This window comes from Selaginella moellendorffii, unplaced genomic scaffold (genome assembly GCF_000143415.4).
Source record: "Selaginella moellendorffii unplaced genomic scaffold, v1.0 SELMOscaffold_2, whole genome shotgun sequence".
NCBI classification, from domain to species: Eukaryota; Viridiplantae; Streptophyta; class Lycopodiopsida; order Selaginellales; family Selaginellaceae; genus Selaginella; species Selaginella moellendorffii.
The window spans coordinates 3,257,585-3,281,931 of record NW_003314263.1 but is presented as its reverse complement, the minus strand read 5'-3'; the positions used below and the strand labels follow the sequence as shown (position 1 = coordinate 3,281,931).

The 24,347-nt window shown below is 45.8% G+C and overlaps 7 protein-coding genes and 1 non-coding gene across 17 annotated transcripts; 4 read left to right on the top strand and 4 right to left on the bottom strand.

Annotated features, from left to right (window-relative positions):
* The first annotated feature begins 624 nt into the window (after window positions 1–624).
* On the top strand, window positions 625–9,290 carry LOC9643252. Of its 9 annotated transcripts, XR_002994108.1 has the most exons (14): window positions 625–721; window positions 767–837; window positions 941–1,008; window positions 1,093–1,157; window positions 1,206–1,249; window positions 7,177–7,219; window positions 7,327–7,394; window positions 7,447–7,501; window positions 7,557–7,742; window positions 7,806–7,942; window positions 8,000–8,153; window positions 8,219–8,652; window positions 8,727–8,781; window positions 8,858–9,290. XR_002994108.1 is itself a non-coding variant. In XM_024689316.1 (8 exons), exons 3-8 carry the CDS (start codon window positions 6,850–6,852, stop codon window positions 7,644–7,646), a joined length of 333 nt encoding a protein of 110 aa, XP_024545084.1. In that variant the 5' UTR covers window positions 6,486–6,587; window positions 6,633–6,762; window positions 6,815–6,849; the 3' UTR covers window positions 7,647–7,790. The 9 variants fall into 9 exon arrangements, 2 of the variants coding, with proteins under 2 accessions (XP_024545078.1, XP_024545084.1); XR_002994110.1 differs by lacking the exon at window positions 8,858–9,290 and having other exon boundaries at window positions 944–1,008; window positions 8,727–8,765; XR_002994113.1 differs by lacking the exon at window positions 8,858–9,290 and having other exon boundaries at window positions 7,884–7,942; window positions 8,727–8,765.
* On the bottom strand, window positions 4,326–5,964 carry LOC9643253 (DELTA-alicitoxin-Pse2b). Its single transcript, XM_002962599.2, has 3 exons — window positions 5,897–5,964; window positions 5,648–5,832; window positions 4,326–5,599 (listed from the first exon to the last, which is right to left on the bottom strand). Exons 1-3 carry the CDS (start codon window positions 5,949–5,951, stop codon window positions 4,490–4,492), a joined length of 1,350 nt encoding a protein of 449 aa, XP_002962645.1. The 5' UTR covers window positions 5,952–5,964; the 3' UTR covers window positions 4,326–4,489.
* Window positions 6,132–6,239, top strand: LOC112342590. The gene has a single exon (XR_002991017.1). It is a non-coding gene; the product is annotated as a U6 spliceosomal RNA (small nuclear RNA).
* A 386-nt stretch (window positions 9,291–9,676) lies between the features above and the next one.
* On the top strand, window positions 9,677–11,638 carry LOC112351399. The gene is made up of 5 exons (XM_024689267.1): window positions 9,677–10,028; window positions 10,110–10,476; window positions 10,545–10,607; window positions 10,744–10,799; window positions 10,850–11,638. The coding sequence occupies exons 2-5, from the start codon at window positions 10,257–10,259 to the stop codon at window positions 10,979–10,981; spliced, it is 471 nt and encodes a 156-aa protein (XP_024545035.1). The 5' UTR covers window positions 9,677–10,028; window positions 10,110–10,256; the 3' UTR covers window positions 10,982–11,638.
* A 96-nt stretch (window positions 11,639–11,734) lies between these two features.
* Window positions 11,735–16,576, top strand: LOC9661369 (auxin transport protein BIG; the record flags this gene model as incomplete). The annotated part of the gene is given in 12 exon segments (XM_024660936.1): window positions 11,735–12,326; window positions 12,390–12,602; window positions 12,605–12,863; window positions 12,915–13,004; window positions 13,006–13,135; window positions 13,183–13,491; window positions 13,494–13,586; window positions 13,639–13,782; window positions 13,837–14,479; window positions 14,539–14,906; window positions 14,967–15,458; window positions 15,520–16,576. Coding segments are annotated over 12 exon segments (4,215 nt in total), but the record flags the coding sequence as incomplete, so codon positions are not given.
* A 1,246-nt stretch (window positions 16,577–17,822) lies between these two features.
* On the bottom strand, window positions 17,823–18,715 carry LOC112351434 (helicase and polymerase-containing protein TEBICHI-like). Its single transcript, XM_024689345.1, has 2 exons — window positions 18,612–18,715; window positions 17,823–18,559 (listed from the first exon to the last, which is right to left on the bottom strand). Exon 2 carries the CDS (start codon window positions 18,549–18,551, stop codon window positions 18,036–18,038), a length of 516 nt encoding a protein of 171 aa, XP_024545113.1. The 5' UTR covers window positions 18,552–18,559; window positions 18,612–18,715; the 3' UTR covers window positions 17,823–18,035.
* A 610-nt stretch (window positions 18,716–19,325) lies between these two features.
* LOC112351392 lies at window positions 19,326–20,754 on the bottom strand. 2 transcript variants are annotated; one of them, XR_002994093.1, is made up of 6 exons: window positions 20,711–20,754; window positions 20,083–20,649; window positions 19,979–20,034; window positions 19,728–19,934; window positions 19,564–19,679; window positions 19,326–19,513 (listed from the first exon to the last, which is right to left on the bottom strand). XR_002994093.1 is itself a non-coding variant. In XM_024689256.1 (3 exons), exon 2 carries the CDS (start codon window positions 20,606–20,608, stop codon window positions 20,102–20,104), a length of 507 nt encoding a protein of 168 aa, XP_024545024.1. In that variant the 5' UTR covers window positions 20,609–20,649; window positions 20,711–20,754; the 3' UTR covers window positions 19,978–20,034; window positions 20,083–20,101. The 2 variants fall into 2 exon arrangements, 1 of the variants encoding a protein (XP_024545024.1); XM_024689256.1 differs by lacking the exons at window positions 19,326–19,513; window positions 19,564–19,679; window positions 19,728–19,934 and having other exon boundaries at window positions 19,978–20,034.
* A 2-nt stretch (window positions 20,755–20,756) lies between these two features.
* LOC112341197 (pentatricopeptide repeat-containing protein At3g53360, mitochondrial-like) lies at window positions 20,757–21,510 on the bottom strand. Its single transcript, XM_024660923.1, has 3 exons — window positions 21,427–21,510; window positions 20,800–21,373; window positions 20,757–20,767 (listed from the first exon to the last, which is right to left on the bottom strand). Exons 2-3 carry the CDS (start codon window positions 21,188–21,190, stop codon window positions 20,757–20,759), a joined length of 402 nt encoding a protein of 133 aa, XP_024516691.1. The 5' UTR covers window positions 21,191–21,373; window positions 21,427–21,510.
* Between the last annotated feature and the right edge of the window lie 2,837 nt (window positions 21,511–24,347).

Here is a 24,347-nt window from a genome sequence, read left to right as displayed (position 1 = left end):
TGTAAATTATAAATACATTAATCTGAATAAATAATGACCGTTAGATGGTAGAATATCTTTGAATATCCAAACATATTCTAAATATATCCATTACCATCAGTTAAGCAAACCAAAAAAAGAAAAAATGTAAAAATAATAATAATAATCCCGAAATTCTTTCTTAGAGATGCTCGAACTCTCGACCTCAGACCTCAGGATTTCTAACGAGCTAAGTGTTGACCAACTGCGCCACCATCTCGTACATCTTATTCAATCAGTAAACTCTCTTAATGAATGATCAACAAAGCACATTTTCATTGTTTACAGACATAAGAAAGACGTATGGTATGTTGTGTCAGAACGTATACCAACCCATTTACTTCTTTGAAAACAAGACCGCGAACTGACGTTTTAAAACAAACGTGTACGTTGTCAGAAATCTTCGTGTCGGACCACTTCATGACGGAGCCCTAAACCAGAACAGGGGTGGTGGAAAAGTCTACGTCACAGCCGTATATGTGTTACAAACAAGCTTGCGATATCTTTATTGAAATAAGAAAATGAAAAAAGGTCACGAGTAAGAATGGGATGAGAACTCTCGAAATCAGTAAACTCTCTTAATGATCGATATAGCTTATTGTCCAAAACCCTCTTGAGAGAGAAACAGAGAGAGAAAGGTCATCTTGAGGTGTGAGCGACTTGTGGGTCTTTCTCTCGAATGGATCGGTTCGTCAGTGCCCAGGTAAGAAGAAACGAAGCTGTGATGATTCATGTTTTTCGCCTCCAGGCTCCTTGTCTCTCGGTAGGAGGGCCTCCCTCTCAAGTGGGCTTCTAGTTTCCGGCAAACTAATTGCTCAGGTATGCTCTCGCAATACGTCTTTGTTTGAGCTCAACGAGAATGACTCCGAAGGTTTTTCTTCTTTCTCTTTGTCGTTTCTTCTCAACATTATTTTCTTCTCAGAAGGCGGTGGTAAGTTTTTGAAGCTAGCGGGAGTGACTGGAAGTGCTACTGCTCTTAGCAAAGTCTTGGTAAGTCTTGTTGTATCCCTCTCGTGTTAAAAATGTTTTTCATTCTTTGCAAGATTTCTGAGTTTTTTCTTCACCCCTTCACAGGGATTAGTTCGTGAGCTTGTTCTTGCTGCTGTATTTGGTGTTGGTCCTGTCGTAGATGCGTTCGGGTATGCATCGAGTTCATGGTGCTCTTCGCTAAGTTCGAAAGTTTGTAGATATGCGTCCATTGTACCAGGATTTTTTCTGATAATCCTTGGAGGTATACAGTTTCTAGCTGAAGCATCGAGCAAAACTCACCGTTAATTCTTACAGGAATCAATGGACCAATCCAGTTTCTTTAAGTCATTTTTTTCATCCTCTTTTAGCAAGATCTCAAATGAAAACCGGTTTTTTTCCCCTACGTTTACACCATCCTCTTTTTTATCAGGTATCTTTGAGCCTTGGCATTCTCATGTACACATTAGCGGCTTTTCTTATTGATGCAATCGCACCAGGGTAAGTTTTGAGCATTCCTTCTGTCGTAGAATCTCAAAAGCTTTCCAAACAGATTGTTATTGAAAATAAGCGGTGTATTGATCACGAGAAGCATGGCTATACTTCAGGTAGCTTCAGAAGAAGAAAACCTCTAGCTAAGAATCATGGCGCCTTGTGTAACACTCGCGTGCTTGATGGGAATCGGCTGTGGAAGTTTTGACCGAGTTTTCTCGTCCAGTTTGCAGCCAAACTTTGGAATGGGTTTTCGTGTGCAGTGTCTCGGGAAGATACGGGATTGCATCCTTGAGTCCTGCTCTATCAAGCATATTGATCATTCTCGCTGTAAGTTTTGGTTACAAGACAAAAGATTCGTGTGTTCTTGACTGTGTTCTTGGCTCCATGCAGGCTGCAATTCATTGCAAGCTGTGCAATCCTCATTGCCTTGAGCTTTAAAGTCGATTCATACAAAGTGGTGCTTGACAGGAGGTGTTTTGCTCGTTTTGGCCTCGACAGTGGGAGCTTTGGCTCAATGGCTTTTGCAGGTTGAAGTAACTCTTTCGATACTTCTCGCGTTTGCTCCAGATGATCGAGGCATCAAGCTTTGCATGCTTTTAATGACCGGTCTCGCGATCCCTCTCGCTAAACCGATCGTCCGAGCTCTCTTCCAGTGCTAACACATTTGGCGACTCCGCCGCTCAAGCCGTGTCATCGCTCGTCAAGCACTGTAAGGTCTCCTTTTTTCTCGTTTCGATCGCTGGTTTTCATCCTTTCTTCTTCGATCGATCTTAGATGCGATGGCCTCTACTTGCGACCTCCTTGAACGTATTTTCTACGCTCTTGGCAATCTCGATTTTACGTGAGCTTGGCTGCCATCTAACGCTCTCTTGGACTGGCTGCTCGTTGGAAAACTTTGTGGAAACTCTCTCTCTCTCTCTCTCGTGCTCCAGGTAATGGCCACTTCAATGGCACCGCTACGTAAAATTCTAGATGGGCCTGACAGCCAAAGCTTTTGGAGAAGCTCACAACACCAGCTCCTCAGATGATCAAACTTCCGGTTGCTTCCTTTTGTTGCAGCTTTTAGACGACGGTGCGACCTTGTCAGGCATCCCAAAATTTAGCGCATGACTGTTGCGGAGTTTTTGGAACGGAGTGGAGGCTCCACGCTTGTTGAGGTGCCCCAGAAGGAGGCTTTCTTCAAGGTACTTAATTCTTCTCACCCAAAAATTGTGGGTCTTGGCATGGCTTTAGATTTTTCTTCTTTTTCATGTTGCAGGCTGTCGGAAATATGTATCATTCGAGGAACTTAGCTGGATCTAGGTTGAAAAGGAGTGAGTTCCTTTTAGAATCCTCGAGAACGCCTTCATTCCTTGATCGATGGTGGAGTTGAATCTTCGTTGGTGGCAGGACAGAGTGAAAAAGCCGCGAGGAGGAATTCTTAATAATTCGTAATACTTGTAATACTCCCCCTCGGGTTGCGGAAGGATGGTTGGAGTCAATTGTAGTTTTCCGTCCATTTGAGTTGGTCGCATTTGATCTTAAGGGATCTTTTTCACGGTAGACTATTGGTAATGAGTATGTTATTATTGTTTATGACTATTTAACTCATTGGGTGGAAGTTGGTGCTCTTACTAGCGTCTCTGCAACTGATATTGGATACTTCCTCCTCAATCGAGTGGTGTTCCAGAATGGATTCTTTCGGATAATGGTCCCACATTTATGGCTGAGGCATTTCATGTTTTGATGTTTTGGTTGGGGATACACCACATTGTTTACCATCCACAATCAAATAGCTTGGTGGAACGGCTCATTCGGACATTCAAGGGGATGATTGTGAAGTATGTGAATTTTTAGCATTCGGATTGGGATAATTATTTGCCATCTATTTGGTATATATATATCACTGGGGTGTAGAGTTATATTGGTGCTTCACCATATAAACTTCTATATGATCATGATCCAATATTACCAACGGAGCTGGGTTTACCTTCACGATTGCCACAAGCTACAAATGCTAGGTCATGGGATCAATATTTGACGAGCATTTTTCCACTTGTCCGAGCAGAGTCTACCAAATACTTAGGCCACGTACAAGTGGGACAACAACGGTGGTATAACTCCCATCATCGTCTACCTACGGAGTACAAAGTGGATGATTTAGTGTTAGTCCATTTTCCCCATCTTACGGTACGTGGTTTATCTAAGGGGCTCCTTGCACAATGGAAAGGACCATATCAGGTGTTGCGGCAAGTTACACCACAAGTTTATAAGGTTCGGCATGACGTCTAGTAGGCCAAGCCTCTAGAGATTGTGCATGTGCAGCAGTTGAAATGCTTCATACAAAAGGATCAGGAGCAGTTAATACCGTCTACAGATGCGCCGATGCCTCCTCCTGATGTTCCTCTAGATCCCAGCCCGTTTACAAGAGAACCCTGATAGTCTTCCATTAGTGTATGGCTACGATGCCGTATACTAATATTAGCATAGTGGGATTTTGGTAGCTGTCATATTAGTTTCAATCCAGACCACTCGCTTCTGTATATAAGCTAAGGTTTTTGGGCTAATTGATATGCACATTTTTATATTCCCTTTCCATATTTCATGCACTCACAAACAATTTAGTGATAATGTTTTTCCAAGTCTAATTCAAGTATACACAATTTACCACCAGGTCTTGATTGCAGCTGCTCCAATTTAGGCCACTCTTTGCAACTGCTGGATCCTGCTCAGAAGAGTTACTTGATCCCACTCATGCCAGGACAGAAAGGTCTTCCAGCTGAGATGTGCATGTCTTGGGGAGCTCATATAGTACATGGAAGTCATCTTTCACCTACACAGTGTACACAGCTGCCGACTCTTGCGAATTGTATTGTATAACTTAACATCTTTTTATTTATTCTTTTTGAAAACACAGGACTGTTAAATACAAACCACACACAACCATGGAAAATATACATAGAGATGCATGTTATTGTAGAGACGTAATGCAATGCAAATCACAAACAACAAACACACAATCATGTTTGGCTCATTCTTTGTCATAAAGAAGGATGTTTGAATCGATCGCAATGCTGTTTTGACCCTGGTCCCATATCGGAATCATGTTGTCAGCACCACAATTCGCCTCTTTGGATTTGGTGTTGCAGCGGCACTGAGGAAAGTTGTACTCACACGACCTGTTAGGCAGCACATTACGGTCGAGGTTATCCTTCTGCCGCTGAACCTGAGCTCGGCCATCCGGTCCCAGAGCGTTGATGCACGAGTTACCGTAGCAATAGCATCCAGATACACCACTAAGGTTGCAATCCTTGTCAAGCCTGCAGCCCTGGCACTGGCGAACGCACTGATACTTGCCATTGCTGAGCCTCCGAAACTGCTGCAAGACAGTCGCGGGTGTGTTGAGCTGGTCCAGGGGACACTTGAAGGCGAGGAAGCCTTCATAGTAAGCCTGGAGCGCCGTTGCCACTCTCCACTCCATGGACGCGGACGACATGTACTGAGACAAGACGGGCACCCACACTGGAAAGAAGCCGTAGCGTACTGCTTCCTTGCTCGTGGCTCCCTCCTCGATGAACTTCCGGATGAGATCGTTGGTTATGTCACCCGAGAGCAGCTGCGAGACGGTGGCGGAGGATCCACCCCGGGCCTCTCGAGTGTCTTGCGTGTTGATCCCCTCCGCGGCGCGCATCTCCTCAAGAGTGATACCCGCGCAGCCCTCCATGTTGGGGAGGACTCCCTTGAGGCCGGTGAGCTTGGCACAGGCTTTGGCCTGCATTTGGCGCTCGGTGAACGTCGCCGTGGAGGAGGCCACGGTCCACTGGCGCAGCCATGAGCCGTGGAACATCTCGGCCACGTAGTGCGTTCCCCACTTGTTCAAGAAGGATTGGTATGGCCCCCAAGCGCTGTCGGAGCTGGGTGGCTCGGGAAGGTTGCGCAAGTCACTGAGGAAATCAGAGTTGAGTGGGAGGGTTTGGATGGCCCTTGCATGGTCCCGGAGGTAGATCCTCTGGTTGTATGACTCCACAAACACGGAGGTGGTCTTGATGCTTGTCTTGCTCCCCGCAATCTTGTTGAACGATGCCTCGATGTTAAGCTGCAGAACTTTTATAGGAACGTTCATCCCAAACGTAACTCCAAACTGTGATCAACCGATCAGATTAGGAACTGGTACCGTTGCATAGCTTACTGATCTGTAGAGCTCTTCATTATTACTGGTGTGGGCATGGTTGTTTTTGACAGAGGTATAGTTCTCGGTCAGCAGGAATTCGTTAGCTCTCTCGTTGAAAATGGGCCTCAGGGTCCTCAACGGAGATCCCAGATCAGTAGTGGGAAGATAAACTCCATAACCAAAATGCACGTTTTGGGCAGCGACTACACACACAAAACAGAGATTTATATGACATCAAAGATGCACTCAAAGGACGATAGATGATACCTGTAGAAACATAGAGAACAAAAAGAACAAAGAAGAAAGTTCCTGAAGAAGCCATTCTTGTGTGCTGCTTGAAGATTTTACCCTGGGTTTTATAGCAACCCAAGATTTCAAGCTGCCATATGTTGTTTACAGACATGAGAAAAACGTGTGTGATTAACTCCCGCGAGCCGACGTTGTCTCTAGTGTTTTAAGAAAAAAGTGTGGTACGTTGTCAAGTGTCCCAACCCCACCAGCTAGCCCTAAACCAGAACAGGGGCTCCAAGACACTGAATGATACAAAGAAGATTAGCATGGCCCCTGCTCAAGGATGACACGCACAAATCGAGAAATGGTCCTAAATCAGAACAGGGGTGGTGGAAAAGTTCTAACATGACGTCACAGCCGTGGAACAATGGCTGAGTTATGAAGTACTTATATATATATATATGTGTTACAAACAAGCTTGCGGTATCTTTATTGAAATAAAAAAATGAAAAAAGGTCTCGAGTAAGAATGGGATGAGAGGAACTCTCGACCCCAGGATTTACCATCCCTTCCAATTTTTTTAATCAGTAAACTCTCTTAATGATCGACATAGCTTATTGCCGCATTGATGTCCAAAACCCGAGAGAGAGAGAGAGAGAGAGAGGTCATCTTGAGATGAGCGAGTTGTGGGTCTTTCTCTCGAATGGATCGGTTCGTCAGTGCCCAGGTAAGAAGAAACGAAGCTGTGACGATTCATGTTTTTCGCCTCCAGGCTCCTTGTCTCTCGGTAGGAGGGCCTCCCTCTCAAGTGGGCTTCTAGTTTCCGGCAAACTAAGTGCTCAGGTATGCTGGAAACGAAGACTCTTGCAAAGGATCGGGCTACGTCTTTGTTGACTCCAGAGGTTTTTCTTCTTTCTCTTTGTTCGCTTCTTCTCAAGATTATTTTCTTCTCAGGTGGCGGTGGTAAGTTTTTGAAGCTAGCGGGAGTGATGGGAAGTGCTACTGCTCTTAGCAAAGTCTTGGTAAGTCTTGTTGTATCCCTCTCGTGTTAAAAATGTTTTTCATTCTTCGCAAGACTTTTGAGTTTTTTCTTCACCCCTTCGCAGGGATTAGTTCGTGAGCTTGTTCTTGCTGCTGTATTTGGTGTTGATCCTGTTGTAGATGCGTTCGGGTATGCATCGAGTTCATGGTTCTCTTTGCTAAGTTCGAAAGTTTGTAGATATGCGTCCATTGTACCAGGATTTTTTCTGATAATCCTTGGAGGTATACAGTTTCTAGCTGAAGCATCGAGCAAAATTCACCGTTAATTCTTACAGGAATCAATGGACCAATCCACATAGCAATGGTATCGGCCTTAAGGTATGTTTCGAGTTTCTTGAAGTCATTTTTTTCATCCTCTTTTAGCAAGATCTCAAATGAAAACCGGTTTTTTTCCCCTACGCTTACACCATCCTCTTTTTTATCAGATACCTTTGAGCCTTGGCATTCTCATGTACACATTAGCGGCTTTTCTTATTGATGCAATCACAACAGGGTAAGTTTTCGGCATTCCTTCTGTCGTAGAATCTGAAAAGCTTTCCAAACAGATTGTTATTGAAAACAAGCAGTGGATTGATCACGAGAAGCATGGCTATACTTCAGGTAGCTTCAGAAGAAGAAAAACTCTCAAGTTGCAAAAACCATCCTCTTGATCCAGCTGAGAATCATGGCGCCTTGTGTAACACTGGCGTGCTTGATGGGAATCGGCTGTGGAAGTTTTGACCGAGCTTTCACGTCCAGTTTGTAGCCAAACTTTGGAATGGGTTTCGTGTGCAGTGTCTCGGGAAGATACGGGATTGCATCCTTGAGTCCTGCTCTATCAAGCATATCGATCATTCTCGCTGTAAGTTTTGGTTACAAGACAAAAGATTCGTGTGTTCTTGACTGTGTTCTTGGATCCATGCAGGCTGCAATTCATTGCAAGCTTTGCAATCCTCATTGCCTTGAGCTTTAAAGTCGATTCATACAAAGTGGTGCTTGACAGGAGGTGTTTTGCTCGTTTTGGCCTCGACAGTGGGAGCTTTGGCTCAATGGCTTTTGCAGGTTGAAGTAACTCTTTCGATACTTCTCGCGTTTAAGTTTTTCTTTTGGATCAATCAGATCTTTGCTCAAGATGATCGAGGCATCAAGCTTTGCATGCTTTTAATGACCGGTCTCGCGATCCCTCTCGCTAAGCCGATCGTCCGAGCTCTCGTCCAGTGCTACACATTTGGCGACTCCGCCGCTCAAGCCGTATCATTGCTCGTCAAGCACTGTAAGTTCTCCTTTTTTCTCGTTTCGATCGCTGGTTTTCATCCTTTCTTCTTCAATCGATCTTAGATGCGATGGCCTCTACTTGCGACCTCCTTGAACGTATTTTCTACGCTCTTGGCGATCTCGATTTTACGTGAGCTTGGCTGCCATCTAACGCTCTCTTGGACTGGCTGCTCGTTGGAAAACTTTGTAGAAACTCTCTCTCTCTCTCTCTCTCTCTCTCTCTCTCTCTCGCTCCAGGTAATGGCCACTTCAATGGCACCGCTACGTAAAATTCTAGATGGGCCTGACAGCCAAAGCTTTTGGAGAAGCTCACAACACCAGCTCCTCAGATGATCAAACTTCCGGTTGCTTCCTTTTGTTGCAGCTTTTAGACGACGGTGCGACCTTGTCAGGCATCCCAAAATTTAGCGCATGACTGTTGCGGAGTTTTTGGAACGGAGTGGAGGCTCCACGCTTGTTGATGTAAGCTGGTGCCCCAGAAGGAGGCTTTCTTCAAGGTACTTAATTCTTCTCACCCAAAAATTGTGGGTCTTGGCATGGCTTTAGATTTTTCTTCTTTTTCATGTTGCAGACTGTCGGAAATATGTATCATTCGAGGAACTTAGCTGGATCTAGGTTGAAAAGGAGTGAGTTGCTTTTAGAATCCTCGAGAACACCTTCATTCCTCGATCGATGGTGGAGTTGAATCTTCGTTGGTGGCAGGACGGAGTGAAAAAGCCGCGAGGAGGAATTCTTCATGGATCGTGCCGAGAAAGAGCGCAATTCTTCTCACACAGCGATGCATTCGTCGCGGGGAATGAGAACTCTTCATCGTTCCAGCGCCAAAATACAATACCGTGAAAGAAATCTACCTCTAGCCGAGCTCCTTGCCTGGAAATCGACACACAGCATTGGAGCGCAATCCGGCATTGCGTGGCGAAGCATGGCTCCCGGCGACGGATGAGCAGCGAATACCTCGCGTGAAGCAGTGACATTCCGGGGGATACGCGATCGATGGAGCAGCTGAGCGCCGCGAGAGCATCGATTCTCTCCTCGTCGCGCTGGAAGATCACCAAAACCCAACGGCTAGAATACTGCCACGTAGGACCACCGTCTAATAAGATTGTTTTTCTAAACAGCCGTCAGATCCTTTTCATCCGCGCCCTCCACTCTTTTACCGTTGGAGTTTCTCCAGCCATCGGATCAAGCGTATCGTGGCCGTCCACTCCAGCGGGGCATTTGTGCTTCTTCGCCGGCCAGCGATGGATGCCAGGGATGGGGATGGCGATGGCGCTCGCAGCGACGGTGAAGGAGAGGTATGTCCAATCTGTTGCAGCGCCATCGCGGACGTCCGCACGGACTGCGGCCACTGGTTTTGCAGCCAGTGCTTGGGGAAATGGGTGAAGAGGTCATGCGCCACCGCCAGGGCTCGATCGACTTGCCCGCTGTGCCGCCACGCGATCAAGGCGTTCGATTTCGATGGCGGCAGGAGCGATGGCGGCGATGGCGGCGATGGCGAGCTCGAGGCGTCCCGGCAGCGATTACGCGACTACCAGCAGGAAATATCCGAGTGTAAGCGCAATGGCAGCGATCCCCACGACCCCGAGGACCCTGACGATCCCGACGACGATCCCGACGACGACCCCGACGATCCCGACGACGATCCGGCTGTTCCGGAGGAAGAGGATTGCTGCCCGTGTGTGTTGATCATCAGCGTACTCCTCCTCTGGCTGCTTTTGATGGGAATCGGATGCTTGAGCTAGAAAGGCAGGGAATTTGAGCTCGCTGGGCTCTTGGAAGCTCCCTGACGCTACTTTGTTTCGAGCTCCTGGGATTTTGGAGCTTCGATCGCTATGGAGGAGGCCCCAAGGGCAGAGGGAAGCGATAGGGCAATGTAAGTACTCTCTCTCTCTCTCTCTCATTTGATCGGCTATCTCACACTTTTTCTTCTTTTCTTTTTGCCTCTTTCTCGCAGGATGTCCAAGAGTTCCGAGTAGAGAGTCCAGGCCAGCAAGGAGAATATTCTTCTCTTTCGTATTAACACTTTTTATTAAACTAAACTATCATGTTTGGGTTTAGGGTTTAACGGGCTAAAGGAATGGAAATTTAGGGTTCCAGGGCGATGGCGTTACCACGCGCCAGTACGCTGAAGGTATGCCGCGCATCTCCGATACTCCCCTCTCGATTCTGGATTAGGGACTGCCGCCGCTACAGCACAGGCGATTTCCATCCAGAGCGCGGAGGCTTCTTGATTGTCGAATGCGGCAGCCTGTGCTGCTCAAGAGCAACGATTTCCGCTGGAATTTTCCCAAATCCAATTCATCCCTCGCAACATCTTCCAGGTGGAATTATGGAGTTCATGGATTTCTTTCCTTTGTAGCTCTGACAGTGCTGTGTTTCAATCAGCCAGGAGAACGAAATACATTCTTACGGAGCCTGGAGTACTGTGGTTTGCGATCATCGGAATATGCAGGTAGATAGATACCTTTGAATGATTTCTAGAACTTGAGATCTAGACGATTGCATCGAAGAGTGTTCTTTCACAACATTTTAGTCTCTTATGGCAGGAAATATGTTCTACTAATTCTTCTTTTTCTCTTTTAACGCAGATCATGGTTTCATGCTTCGTGACCACCTCCCACTACGAAGAATATCTCCTGTGAAGGTTAGGATTTGCTTTGCTGCTACTTGCGTTCTTATGATTTCTCATGGCAGGAAATTATTCTTGTCAACCTGCTCAAAGTCATAAGCCCCGACTTGCCACTCGCATTCGCTCTATCCAGAGGGTGGACCACGAAGCAGAAACTCGCCAGTCGCCTTACAGAAACGTGTCCAACGAAGACATGAGCTAAACCTCCAGCAAAGATCTTGGAAGTTTCAGACTGTGAGCTGAAGAAGGCCGAGGAGCAGAAAAGCAGCGAGACTGTCGAAAACACAAAGCAGCATTCAGACATTAGCAAGCCACCGAATCTGTCGACATCTCTCGAAATCGGGCCAAGGCTAGGGAACTAACGACGCGGAGCAACAGCTGTACTGATGGATTCGGTGCACTGAAAGTGGAGTAAGCACCCTTCTTCTCAACTGGAAAAGCTAAAGTTCCTCGTGGATGAATCTCTTCAGGTATGCCGACTGTGATGCTACCTCTGCCGACGAAGACGATGACGAGGGGACATCTGATGGTGAGCTAACAAGCCTGGATCGAGAGCACGACGAAGACTTCTTGCTTCTAGAGTTTGCACCTTCACATCAAGTGGGAGCAGTTTTATGGAGCAGCACTGGTACTTCTGTTACACTTGCGACTTGACAGTGTCCAAGGGATGCTGCTCAGTATGTGCAAAGGTGTGTCATCGTGGTCACAAGGTGGTTTACTCGCGGTTGAGCAGGTTCTTTTGTGACTGTGGTGCTGGCGGTGTGATGCCAGTGCCTCAAGCCATACAGTATCACCGATATTGAGTCGAGCAAAAGGCTTTCACTTGAAACAGCACTCGAATTGAAAGACCCTCACAGACCAGCTCCAATGCACATCAAACAATCTCAGATGGAGAACGTACCTGCTAGAATCCCTGTGTTGGGATCAAAGGAAGATACATAAGAAGGTAAATTCCATTTCGTTTTCAAGCAGTCCACTTAAATGCCGTCGGCGAGCTCAATAGCCTGATCAAGCAGAAGGTGGTATACTGTCTGGAGCATCACCGGTCGATGGATATTGCCGCGTGCGTCCGTGATGAGATGCAACTCCTTTCAGAAACATGCTCTCTCGGTGATGACTTTTGGGAGGCACGGCTGCGAGTCGCATTTCAGCTGCTGTTCCGGTCGATCCAGGTTGGAGCGCGGCATCCAGTTATTGCCGAGCACATCATTCTTCCAGCTTTGAGAATTATTTCTCAGGCATGCACTCCTCCAAAGACTGACATTCCTCAGACTACTGAACCTGGAGGGTTCTCGGTGAAGTCTGTTGGTTCTTTCGTGAAGACGGCTGCAATACTTCAGGAGACACCGGTCACCAGGCCCGCCAAGGAAAACGTAGAGAAAGACAAAGAGCTGGAGAACACACCGAAAGGCCAGGATTTACTACTAGTAAACTACCTGGAGTGGAAAAATGGTGCGACGTATGTTGATTTCGTGAGACGACTGACCATATCTCAGAACGTTAAACCCGCTCAAAAATCTCAAAAAGACTCGAGAAAATCTGGTACGTTAAACTCTTTCTTACCTCTGACGATGGAATTTGTTTATTTATTTTTTATTTTTTCAGATGCCTTGGCTCTTAAATATATTCTACGATGGAAGCGAAAAGCTTGCAAAGTTGCTCTTACCGAGGACCTCAAGTGCTTTGAAGATAGTAGCTGGGTTCGTGAGCTTGTTCTAAGTGCATGCTCCCAGCCAATTCGTCAAGAGATGTGCGCTTTGATCGAGGTGCTGTGCTCTCAGAGCGTAGCTCGGAAATCCAAGTTCCTGGACCTGTTTGTGAACCTGCTTCGAGAACTGCCGGAGAGAGTGCAGCGGAATACTTTGATCTGCTGTTCAAAATGATCGAGGATGAAGATGCGCGCTTATATCTTACAGTTCGTGGCTTTCTGCGGACCGCTTGCAGTCTTATCAGTGAAGAGGTAGTCCGGGTAGAAGCCCAGGAGCGAAGCTTCCATACGGACATCTCACAGGGCTATACTCTACACAAACTTATCGAGCTACTGAACAAATTCCTGCAAGTTCCGAACGTTAGGATAAGGTAAGAGTTTGCGAATTGCTGTTACGGTGATATGAAATATTTTTTTTGCAGGTTTATGAAGGAAGACTTGCTGTCACAAATTTTGGAAGCTCTTTTGGTGATCAGAGGTCTGGTTGTTCAAAAGACGAAGCTGATAAGTGACTGGACGGTTACTACGCGAGCTTCTTGACAACCTGCTTCAGGAAAGCGACGACAACAAGAGACATTTCGTTCGTGCATGTATTTCCGGTCTTCAGACTCCTGATCACGACAGAAAAGATCGCATATGTCTGGTAAGCGTTGTTTCCTTGTCTCCTTTTACTCAATGTTTTTCTTGTAGTTTATTCTTGAACAACTCTGCAATATCATCTGTCCGGCCAAACCGGAGCCTGCATATATGCTTGTTCTCAACAAAGCTCACACGCAAGAGGAGTTTATCCGTGGCTCGATGACGAAGAATCCATACTCGAGCTTAGAAGTTGGTCCACTTATGCGTGACGTGAAGAACAAAATCTGTCAACAGCTGGAGATGATTGCACTTTTGGAGGATGACTACGCCATGGAGCTTCTTGTTGCAGGAAGCATCATCTCTTTAGATCTCAGTGTTGCGCAGGCATATGAGCAGGTTTGGCGGAAGGCGCCTTCGTGGTGGCGAATTCGGCAATAGGAACGAGCCTGTTAATGTCTGCTTCTGGAGTCTCCGGAAGAGAGTGTCCACCAATGACCGTGACATATCGACTCCAGGTATGCCGCGTGATCTTTCATGATTCTGTCTTTAAAAGTGCTGTGTGTGCAGGGACTGGACGGTGAGGCAACAGAACCAATGATCAAGGAGCTAGATGATGATAGAGAGGAAAGTCAGGATCCAGAAATCGAGTTTGCAATTACTGGAGTCATGAAAGATAGCGGTGGGCTGAAGGAGCTACTGAGTATGGTTGAGGTGCGTGCTCTTTTAGTCTTTTCTGATTCTAAAAGTTGGTTTTGTATCTCTCAGCATTTTACGGACGAAGAACTGAAGTCTGGTCAGGAACAAGTTGCGTTGGTTTTGAAGCTACTCATGTTTTGCTGCAAGATTCGGGGTAACCGGCAGGCTCTTCTTCAGCTTGGTGCCTTGGATGTTCTCCTGGAGACGGCCAACAAATCCTTCTTTTCAGCCGAATCTGTGGAGCGACTGCTACTCATCGTGGAGTGTCTGGTCACCGAGGCCAACGAAAGTGACGTTGGAGTGACCGAAGGCGCTCTGAGCACAACAAGAGCCGGCATTGCCAGAGGGGAACAAGCTGCCAAGGGTGTTCTAATGTTCCTGGAGCGACTCTCCAATCCCAGCAGCTACAAGCAGTCTAAGCAGCACAAGAACAGTGACACAGCCGCAAGAATACTACCGTATCTAACTTATGGAGAGGAAGCGGCAATGGAAGTATTGGTGGATCACTTCCTGCCTTACTTACTGGACTGGGGAGCTTTTGATAAGCTGCAAAAGGAGCACGGTGAGAATCCGAAGGACGCTTCACTGGGTCAGAAAGCAGCCTTTCATCAGTTCGCTGTTGAGAATTTTGTGAAGGTAACGGAGTCGATCAAGCAAAACGACAGTGGCGAGCTACTTAAAAATCTCATACTTGAGAAGGAGATACTGACTGGTAAGAACTTTTTGAGTTTTTATTCATATCAACTTTGCTCTTGTGTTTACCTTCTGCAGTTGCCATACGGTATCTGAAAGACGCGTTTCCTTTTACTGAAAAGAAAACAGATCTTCGGTCGTCACCCGAGTGGACACGATCTTTGGAGCTTCCATCGGTTCCGATTATCCTGTCCATGATGAGAGGATTATCTATCGGTCACTGCAAGACTCAAGAATGTCTTGACGAGGAAGAAGTTCTTCCTCTGCTCCACGCACTGGAGGGCATGCCAGGAGAAAACGAGATTGGAGCAAGAGCAGAAAATTTGCTGGACACGCTATCCGATAAAGAGAAAGGATTCCTTGCCGAGACGATCCTGAATTTAAGGGAGACAACACGGGACGAGATGAGACGACGTGCTTTGCAACGAAGGGAAGAGTTACTACAGGTAATACTCATCTTTCAAGTTGCGTTCCTTCGTTCTTAGACTTAGCTCACTTTTTTCCAGGGGCTGGGAATGCGCCGAGAGCTGAGATCTGATGGAGGTGAGCGCATTGTCATATCAAAGCCTCGAATTGAAGGCCTTGAAGACGTAGAAGAGGAAGAAGCCGGACTGGCATGCATGGTTTGTCGGGAAGGCTACAAACTGCGGATGCTGGGAGCTTACTCGTACAGCAAGCGTGTAAAAATCGGTTCTGCGACTGTCCACGGCCGTCCCGAGTGGGTCTACACGACGGTTAGTCATTTCAACTTTATTCACGTCCAGTGCCACCAAGAGGAAAAGCGAGCCGACGCCTCCCTCAAGAATCCCAAAAAGGAGTGGGAAGGCGCAGCTATACGCAACAACGAGACGCTGTGTAACGATCTCTTTCCTCTCCGCGGCCCAGCAGTCGCGCTTGCGCAGTACTCTCGGTGCGTTGATACTTTCTGGGACAACTTAAACGCCCTCGGACGTGCGGATGGTAGCCGGCTGCGCTTGCTCTCTTACGATATCGTCCTGGTACGTTTTTTCCTTTACCTTCTCATTTTACAACTTAACGTGAGCTTTCCTTCTGTAACAGATGCTGGGCCGCTTTGCAACGGGGGCCTCGTTCAGTGTCGATAGTAAAGGTGGTGGCAAGGAAAGTAACTCGAGGCTCTTGCCTTTCATGGTACAAATGGCCGGACATCTCTTGGACCAGCAGGGACCGAGCCAACGCCGTGTTCTCGCAAAATCCTTACAAACGTTCCTCCAGGCATCGCCTCCCGAGACTGACGCCACCACTACTCCTGTTTCGAGAACCATCTCCAGCCCCGGCACGCCGGCCAGATCGAACGAGACAGTGCAGTATATGATGGTCCAGTCGCTGCTGCTACAATCCCACGACGAGTGGCAACAGCACAGGAAAACGTTTCTCCAACGGGGTGCTGTCCATGCCTACATGCTACACAAACAGGGCTTCTCCTCTTTCTGCCTCGACATCGCCATCCCCAGCGGCCAGGAGCCCGATAGAGTTTGCTCTGAGCTTCAGCCGGCAGCGGATATCAAGAGAACAGCGAGCTCGGGAGGACTCCAAGCTACGTCAACTCCATCGCTCAGCAGCGAGCAGCTGTTTATCATCCTCCAGCCGATGCTGGTGTTTATCGGGATCATCGATCAGCTCCAGAGATTTTTCAAGAGCCGGAGTGGTAGTGCCGTTAGCAGCGGGAGTAGCAGCAGCGCCGGTGGAACTACCAACGATGGAACTGAGGCGTGGGAGGCCACCATGAAGGAGAAGCTCCGGGACGTGAGCGCCATGCTCGCCTTCTCCAAGGATTTGCTCGAGTGGCTGGAGGATATGCAGAGCTCGGCGGATCTGCAAGAGGCTCTGGACGTGATGGGGGCTCTGGGAGATGCTTTCTCGGCTGGTTTCTCGTCCTGCGACGAGTTTTTCAGGGACGCTCTCGGCCTGGCATCGCTTTGAAAATGATCTTCCTATATTCCCAGGGACCATGAAGAAAAAGAAAAATCTCCATCTCAGAAAGTTTCCGGTAGCATCATATCATGCATTTCTTTTTTGTGGTGTATCTGAGAGGGGATTGTATATAAAAGAGCTATACGCTGTTCAGTTTAATAAGGAAGTACGTAATTAACTTGTCTATTCCTTGCCAAATATTTTGAGACACCATTGCATGCATTGAAACTTAGATTGTTTCTTTAGTTGGTTCCACTCTAATCTTTTTTGTTGCTGAAATTTTCTTGTGGTGATATCCTTGTGTGTACGAATTATGTCCTGGAAAAGGCATTTAGATATAAGGGTGGAAATTAAAAGATGTTTAATAAAACTCCCTTTACCCAAAACTTTAAACACACATTTCATCCCTTAAGCTTGTAAAAAAGGACATATTTTAGGTTTTCACTTGTTGTCCTTTCAGCAGAGAAGCCAGCAGCGATGCCAAACAAAAGCAGCAAGGTGTACAAGGAGCTCCATCTTCTCCAGAACTACCCACTGTTTTGGTCTTCGTCCTCCCAGCAGAGTAGCCTCCAGTTTGGAAGCGTGGATGAGTTGAAATCGTACCTGAAACAGCAGCACCCGACCTGTATGAAGTGCAATCGCAGTGAGTGTGGCAACTTCGACTACTTCAACAACGACAACATTGGCCAGCCAAGGTATCGCTGCAGTCAGTGCAAGAAAAAATTCACTTATGGCGGAAAAACAAGACCAACCTACATGAAGCGGCCAAGATCGAGCAGCACTGAGGAAGTTGGCATGGCACATGAGAACAAGAAACTCAAGCGCGCTCCAGTTGAAGATGAGACGAAGAAGGGTTTGCTGGTCCACGAAAGTCAAGCGAAGCAGAGTGGTCAACAGGCCGATAAAGCTGGGGTGGTGATCAGGGTGGAGGACAAGGAAGAGTTTGACATGGATGACCTGGAGGTGGCTAGAATCATGGCACTGGTCAAGGAGAATGAAGTCCCAAACGAGGAGGAACACATCCCTCTTGTGTTCCCTGAGGTGGCAGAAATTGTAGTGAGTGACGAAGAGATGACTGAAATTCTGTCGTCAAATCTTGAGGATGTGGATGATGAGGAGATGCTAGATCTCGTGCTTGAGGACGTTTTGGAGCAGCCAGAACACAAGGAGGGCTTTGCGGAAATTCAAATTGGCAATGGGGAAACGAGCCAAATCCTCCAAAAGAATGTGGACAATGAGGATCTTGTGCTTGAGGGGGATTCTCAGGAGGAGCAGGCAGAGGCAATGGAGGGGGACATTTGTTTTGCTCTCGAGCTTGAACAGGATCTCCAGGCCGAAGAAGATAAGCGAAAGGAGGAATCCATGATGCTCTGGAAGATTGAATTGGAGAAAGCTAGATGGAGTGGTATTTTCAAAATTTATTAATAGTATTAGATCAAAGTAGCAGTTTTTTGAATTAAAGATGATGTTCACAACAAGAATTTTCCACTGGTCCTGAAATCGCGAAGCAGTCTTATTGGCTTGGGCATGTATCAAAACCTTGTTTCCAGATCTAAGATGTCACAGCAGCAAGATCGGGTCCTTGGCCTTCTTTTCCGCAAGCCTCCAAACGCATTGGAGCCATGGTTACCATTTTCTTGCTGTCATCCAATCCAACTGTCAGTGCTATGAACGTCGGCCTTGCCCTCGTCTCGCTTTGGAGATATGGCAATCTCGTCTGTCTCAGCCTGAGGCCTCTCAACACTGGCATATAAAGACCGTGACAGCGAATGCGGAATCGTTGCTCCAAGAGCTTGAAAGGCCGAGAAAGCAGCTATTCGCACCTCTTCTGCTCGATCCAGGACAATTCTCCTTGCTCCGTTTCTTATTTTCTTTGCCGCTGCAGCGTACATCCACTGCTGCTTACCAGCATCTATTACAAAAAGCTTGCCAGTAAAAGCATATAAGAGAAGCCAACCTGCATGTTCTTTGAATGAAGAATCACGCAGCGCGTTTGCAAGTTCAGGAATTGTAGCCTCAGCTACAGCTTCAACTGTTCGTAAGCCCGCTTTGTATAAACATCTAGCTCGTGCAGCCTGTGAAAACATAAAACAAAGGTAAAACAATCGAAGAGCTTGCACGGTGCCCCTCGGCACCTTGAACGTACTGCAGACGTCCATTAGCGGCACTTCCTAGTGGCGAAACTTCAGTATTATGGAACAAAGGTCGACCATACATACCTGAACAAGCTTGGACAATATAAGAGCCACAAAAAAGCGTCAATACACACGCTTCATGTGAATAGGAGTAACCTCGTAAACAAGGTGCAAATCCGACGCTAAAACAAAACTATCAGGGGCTTTAGCAAGATCCTCAAAGACAACCTGCATCCGCATAATTAAAATTCGTCATTGCCAGCAAAAGCGGGCGAGAACGTACCAAGCATTCTTCCGGGCTGAGCGAACTGCCAAACACTGCTTTTCCTAATGGACTTATTTTGTAGATCTGTAACTCCTGATCCCACTCTATCAGTCGCTTGTGGCACAGCAAAGAATCTTGAGCAGACTTCACGACGTCATCAAAAGGCTGTGTAGAGTTGAGAAGGGTGCAGAGCGGTTGACATCCTGTGCCCACCTCCAAAACGAGCTCTCATCATTCCATTCTTTTCCTCGGCGAGATATGACTGCAACGGTTGACAACCTTCTTTCAGAATGGGAAGCTCCTCACTTTTACAGATTAATATCTGCAAAACCAACATTCGGCAAATTTCAGAATACATAAACGAGACAAGTCTTACACTCTCGCCATGCGTGTCTATCCCTGCTCTTCCTGCTCTCCCAGCCATTTGCCTGTACCTCGTCGGGCAGTGGTTTCGCAGGCATGACGACTTGAACAAAACAAAAGCACAGAATGGCCTTACTAACCACCTAGACAACAAAGGGCACAAACTGAAATCAGTAAGACCTATGAAAGGTCTTTGTCAAAACACAAAAGTAACCTCATGCCACAGATGGACGATGTGATCTGGATCCTTGCCGCTAAGTTCAGAGCCTGCTCTTAGAGCACGAACACTAGTATCGTAAATGACTTTAATGTGTTCGTCTAAAGGAACCGGGCGAAAGTTAGTCTCATAAAATGCAGCCTGCAAATTATCATCATGGTCTGTAAGACTTGAATAAAAGATTGCAATACCTGAAGCCATGATGCAACAGCTGCTACATTAGGCATCGCTGCAGTGGGGCTGCTGCTTTCATAGTCACCTTTACCGGCCCCATGTCGTAGCTTTAACCTCTCTCTTTATCTCCAACCTGCACCAGACTGTTATAAGAAAGATATTGGGAAGTCAGTATACATACCATATGAAGCTCATCTATAACTACGACTGCTAGTTCGGACAGCCGCCCGTCCTCTACCACCTTATTGATGAGTGAGTTCGCTTCTTGATGCTACGAACTGCAAGTGAAGTATCTGGAGGAACATATGGTAAAACCAGCATTGCCATTTTCCCTGTCGCCAGCACTCTTTTTAACATTAAAATTTCTGCAACAAGACTCTTTCCTGCACTGTCAAAAAGTTTTAAGGATTACCATAAAAGAAAACTAAATACCTTGTCGAGGCACAGTAAACACCATCCAAAACTCCATCAAGGCATAGACAATCAACCTGTAGTTTCTTGTAAGTGGGCACTAAAATCACAAACAATTGGCCTACCTGCCATTGATACAGTCTTCTATCCTTCACATAATTCAGCCGGAAGCCAATCGGACAACTTCTCACGGGAGACTGAGGACGACGGATCGTTCACGATTGCCTTTCCTTCTTCAGTGGGAGCTGCAGCAGCTTCTTTGCCAACGTTGTCATGACTCGCAAAGTCGAAGCACACGACCGGTAGCGGAGAGTTCAATAAATTCGGGCCGTCAGGGTTGATACGCGACTTAACTTCCGAGCAGTCACCCTTCTTGCTCCCAAGGACGCGTTTTGCCTCGTCCCAGAAGCTATCTCCTGGTGATACATACTTGTTGTCGAGTAGCCAGTTCGGATTGGGATCGCCGCCATTTCCAGCGCTTGCATGAGGAGTGCATGGTAGCTTCTTCGCACTGTGCTGAAAGGGCGGTAATTTTCTGTCAGCCACTTCAACCATTTCAGCCGCCGTTGCACCGAGAGGAATCGCCATCTCGTTTCTCAAAGCTTTGCTTTGGAGAGACGTCCATCTTCTCGCTCCTCTCTTGCAAAACATCTCTAGAGGTAGCTGCTACCTTTTTTGTCGGGGAAACACCACTGAAACCAAACACAGGCATCAGCAAAAAAGAATGAAAGAAAAAAGATCATCGTCACTTACTGGAGACAGATCGCCAGGATTTCTTCTCGTTTGCTTTCTTGTCCCTCTAACAATGCACTCAAAGGAATTCGAGTGAGCATTCGGTGTACAGCCCCGACGTTGCATGTCCTCTAAGAGACCCAAGGCCGCCTGGCCTTCACCGTTTCCAGCGTAGCCCACCACCAGCGCCGTCCAGGACACGACATCGTGCAGTGGCATCTTGTCAAAAACTCTGCGAGCGTCTGCCGAGCTCTCACATTTGACGTAGAAATCCACCAGCGTGTTTGCGACGAAATACTCCAACTCGACACCACCTTTAGCAGCTTCGGCGTGTATAGCCATTCCTCTCTCCAGGGACCGAACTTTTCCTTCACGTTTCCCCGAAACTCGCACAGCCTCCTCTTTTGATGCCACCCTTGTGCAAGCTGAAGCTGAAGCTGGATTCGTTGCAGACATAAAGATCGAAACTAATAACACCAATGCTTCGGAGAGGGTACACATCTCCAAGATGATCAAAGCCAGGCTTGAGAACCAGGTAGATCTACACACTCGATGCAAGTCAGTAGACAACACCAAACTACATAAGAAAACCTTTGCTTTCACAATGTGCGTCGGTGCGTCTTTGAGGCAGTCAGCAGCGATTCCTCCATAAGCTCCAACGAAAGCTTCGTTCCACCAAAGTACCTGGATTTCCAATTAGTTTTTGTTCTTTCGTTTGGAAAAACGATGATAGGTACCTCGTCACAACGACCATAACTCCATCCACACCAGAATTTCCTCTGGCAGCCTAGATTGGCCGTCCTGCCGTTCCTCCAGGCTCTCCACCATCGCTAAAACGATAGCGTTCTTTGATCTAAGCTGGAATAAAATGAAACATTCAAGCAAAGAAGGCGAAATAAATGAACCACCTTGTAAGCCCAGCACTCGTGAGTTGCCCGTGGATCCAAGACCTTGCAAACAAAGGAATGAGCTAAGATCGCGATTTTCTTCTTTGCAAACTAGAGCTGGGAGAGAAATGCCAATGCGCCTTGTTCATCGTCCATTGTCCAGAGCGGCCATGGCGATGAACTTACTTCGTTTCATTTTGCACTGCGAGGACGAGATTGCTGTGTATGCCGATGCTGCGCCATCGCTCCAAGATTTTGCTCCTCCTTGGCAACTGAAATGCATATACATTGGCGCCAGCGCTGCCGTCCTTCCATCGATTGGCGATCTAGCAAGCATCGCTCCCAGCTATAAAAACCCTAGACGAGGAATCCAAGCACAAGCGCGATCAGGATAGAAAACACCCAACAAAAAACCCAATACTTCCATGTTTGTTGTAAAATTTATTAATCATCCTTCTATATTTAACAGAGCAAAAGAAGACAAGTGGGAAAAACAGTTGAGAGTGGAATGTTTTTTTTTTAAGAGTAAACCAGTTTTTTCGACACTCTCCCCCGAATCTTCTTCCTTGTAACTGCCTTATTCCTCCAGAATATCTGCAGACTGTCCTGGTTGATGAGAGCAGCGAACGTGCAACTGCGGTGAAATGCTGAATTACATAAGCGCTCCTGGAAAAAATGCTTCAAAAAAATGGGTTTACCATCGAAAAAACTGGTTTACCCTAAAAAAATAAAAAAAATTCCACTCTCAACTGTTTTTCCCACGTGTCTTCATCTCCACCATTAAGCCCGAAAAGAATCTCAATTGAATCTACATTTAAAAGAGCAAGGGCGACATAAGGATGACAAGGACTTGGATGGTATCTACGTGAGCAAGAAGGGGACGATCCCAGTGGAAGAGTAGCTTATGGTATGAGGATGTGTTTTCTCTTATCTTTTGTTTTTTTTTTTAGCCAAACGAGGACTGATTGATTAAATTAAATATCTAGAAAACTTTCTTATAGATTCGTTCCAATACTTGAGAAAAGATCTAACTACTCTTAAGAACCGAGGCCCTTGGCCGGAGCTAGAGCAGCAATTTGTTGCTTGGCAGTTCCACCACCTGCTTGAAGTACTTGACCCGTATGGAGCCACTGCTGAAGATCAAGCCATTCTCTGACATGTAATACTCGATGCTCCTGTCCTTGCAAGCTTTCTGGAAGTTAATAGTGATGAGAACCTTGCTGGAGTTGCACATGCTACTCACGATCTTCACATCCAGCACTACCATCACCAGATACATTGGGTTCGAGCTCGGAGCCATGCGGCCATTCTTCATGATCTCCTCCAGTTCCTGTTTGGATGTGTTGTAGACACAAACCGGGGATGTCTCGATCTTCTGGAACAACTGCTACAGATTTGCGAAGCACAAGGGCAAAACATGAAGACTTTCAGAAGCAAGTTGTAAGAATCTCATGACTCCATTTTACAATGATTTGCATATCTCCATTTTTTTGGTTTCAAAGAAATTATTGGTAGAATTTTTTTTTATTTACATATCATTATGTAAAATCTTAACTTCAATAATGTTTGGTAAAACCTTGGTTATGATAGTTTATTTGTGTTAATATTATGTAAGAGCATTATGATACAGCTGATTTTTATGTTTAGCTTATGTGAAGGCATTCCAGACAGTGTTACCAATTTTAAGAGGATAGTCAAGCATCTTCTCATTTGATTCTGTTTCTACAGTATCAATGCTCTTGTACCTTCTTGTTGCTCATTCTTGAAAGGATTTAGTCATTTACTTATAAAGAGATTGATATAAGTTTCAAGAGCTGAGTTTTCCAGTTTTCTGTTTTATCAAGATATTCTATCAAGAGCTCACTCATTATCAAAAAGTTATGAAGTCATGCTCTGTCCAAGTTATGAATGTATAATGAACTTATTATCTTGAAACTTATATCAATTGATAGATAGTAAGTTTGAACAACATATAGAGACAAGCAACTTAAGCCTATTTCGAAAGGCTATTCTCACAACTTAAAATGACCTCTCTTTACAAGTAAATGACTAAATCCTTTCAAGAATGAGCAACAAGAACATACAAGAGCATTGATACTGTAGAGATAGAATCAAATGAGAAGATGCTTGACTATCCTTTTAAACTTGGTAACACCGTCTGGAATGCCTTCACATAAGCTAAACATAAAAATCAGTTGTATCATAATAATATTAATACAAATAAACTATCATAACCAAGGTTTTACCAAGATTATTGAAGTTAAGATTTTACATAATGATATGTAAATAAAAAAAAATTCTACTAATAATCTCTTTGAAACCAAAAAGATGGAGATATGCAAATCATTGTAAAATGGTAGTAGTTCTCTATAAAGCTTGCATTTTCTATTACAATTTACAAATTCTAAAGACAAACACTATACAATATAAAGATATTATTGCCAAGACAAGTTTTCAACCATTATCAACTTTATGTTGCACTCTTAAAGGGAACATCAAAGACACAAATGTCTGTAGAACAATGTGAGGGACAAGGTTTCCTGCAAAATAAAATTGTGTACACAAAAAAATAGTTTATAAAGAAATTATTTACCTTGATAATATTAAAAAACATAATTACTATCTATGCAGCAGAGCTGGATTCCTTGCTAGTTCACTATTATTTTAGTTATTTTAGTTCACTGTTAGGACACTAAGAGGACAATAAGCCATATCCTAATAAGGTTTGGGCATGCTTTTTCACGGAGTGCTATTTATTTTAACCCTTCTCA

Excerpts from the sequence above, each read along its gene's own strand:
- LOC9643253 (XM_002962599.2), bottom strand. The coding sequence starts at position 5,951 with ATGGCTTCTTCAGGAACTTTCTTCTTTGTTCTTTTTGTTCTCTATGTT. Across the intron at positions 5,833-5,896 it reads TGTTCTCTATGTTTCTACAG|TCGCTGCCCAAAACGTGCAT; the intron begins GTATCATCTATC and ends TTGTGTGTGTAG. Across the intron at positions 5,600-5,647 it reads ATGAAGAGCTCTACAGATCA|TTTGGAGTTACGTTTGGGAT; the intron begins GTAAGCTATGCA and ends GGTTGATCACAG.
- LOC9643252 (XM_024689310.1), top strand. The coding sequence starts at position 6,850 with ATGGGAAGTGCTACTGCTCTTAGCAAAGTCTTG. Across the intron at positions 7,220-7,326 it reads GCAATGGTATCGGCCTTAAG|ATACCTTTGAGCCTTGGCAT; the intron begins GTATGTTTCGAG and ends CTTTTTTATCAG. Across the intron at positions 7,395-7,446 it reads ATTGATGCAATCACAACAGG|ATTGTTATTGAAAACAAGCA; the intron begins GTAAGTTTTCGG and ends CTTTCCAAACAG.
- LOC112351399 (XM_024689267.1), top strand. The coding sequence starts at position 10,257 with ATGGCGTTACCACGCGCCAGTACGCTGAAGGTATGCCGCGCATCTCCG. Across the intron at positions 10,477-10,544 it reads TCCCTCGCAACATCTTCCAG|GAGAACGAAATACATTCTTA; the intron begins GTGGAATTATGG and ends TCAATCAGCCAG. Across the intron at positions 10,608-10,743 it reads GCGATCATCGGAATATGCAG|ATCATGGTTTCATGCTTCGT; the intron begins GTAGATAGATAC and ends CTTTTAACGCAG.
- LOC112351434 (XM_024689345.1), bottom strand. The coding sequence starts at position 18,551 with ATGGACGTCTGCAGTACGTTCAAGGTGCCGAGGGGCACCGTGCAAGCT.
- LOC112351392 (XM_024689256.1), bottom strand. The coding sequence starts at position 20,608 with ATGTTTTGCAAGAGAGGAGCGAGAAGATGGACGTCTCTCCAAAGCAAA.
- LOC112341197 (XM_024660923.1), bottom strand. The coding sequence starts at position 21,190 with ATGTGTACCCTCTCCGAAGCATTGGTGTTATTAGTTTCGATCTTTATG.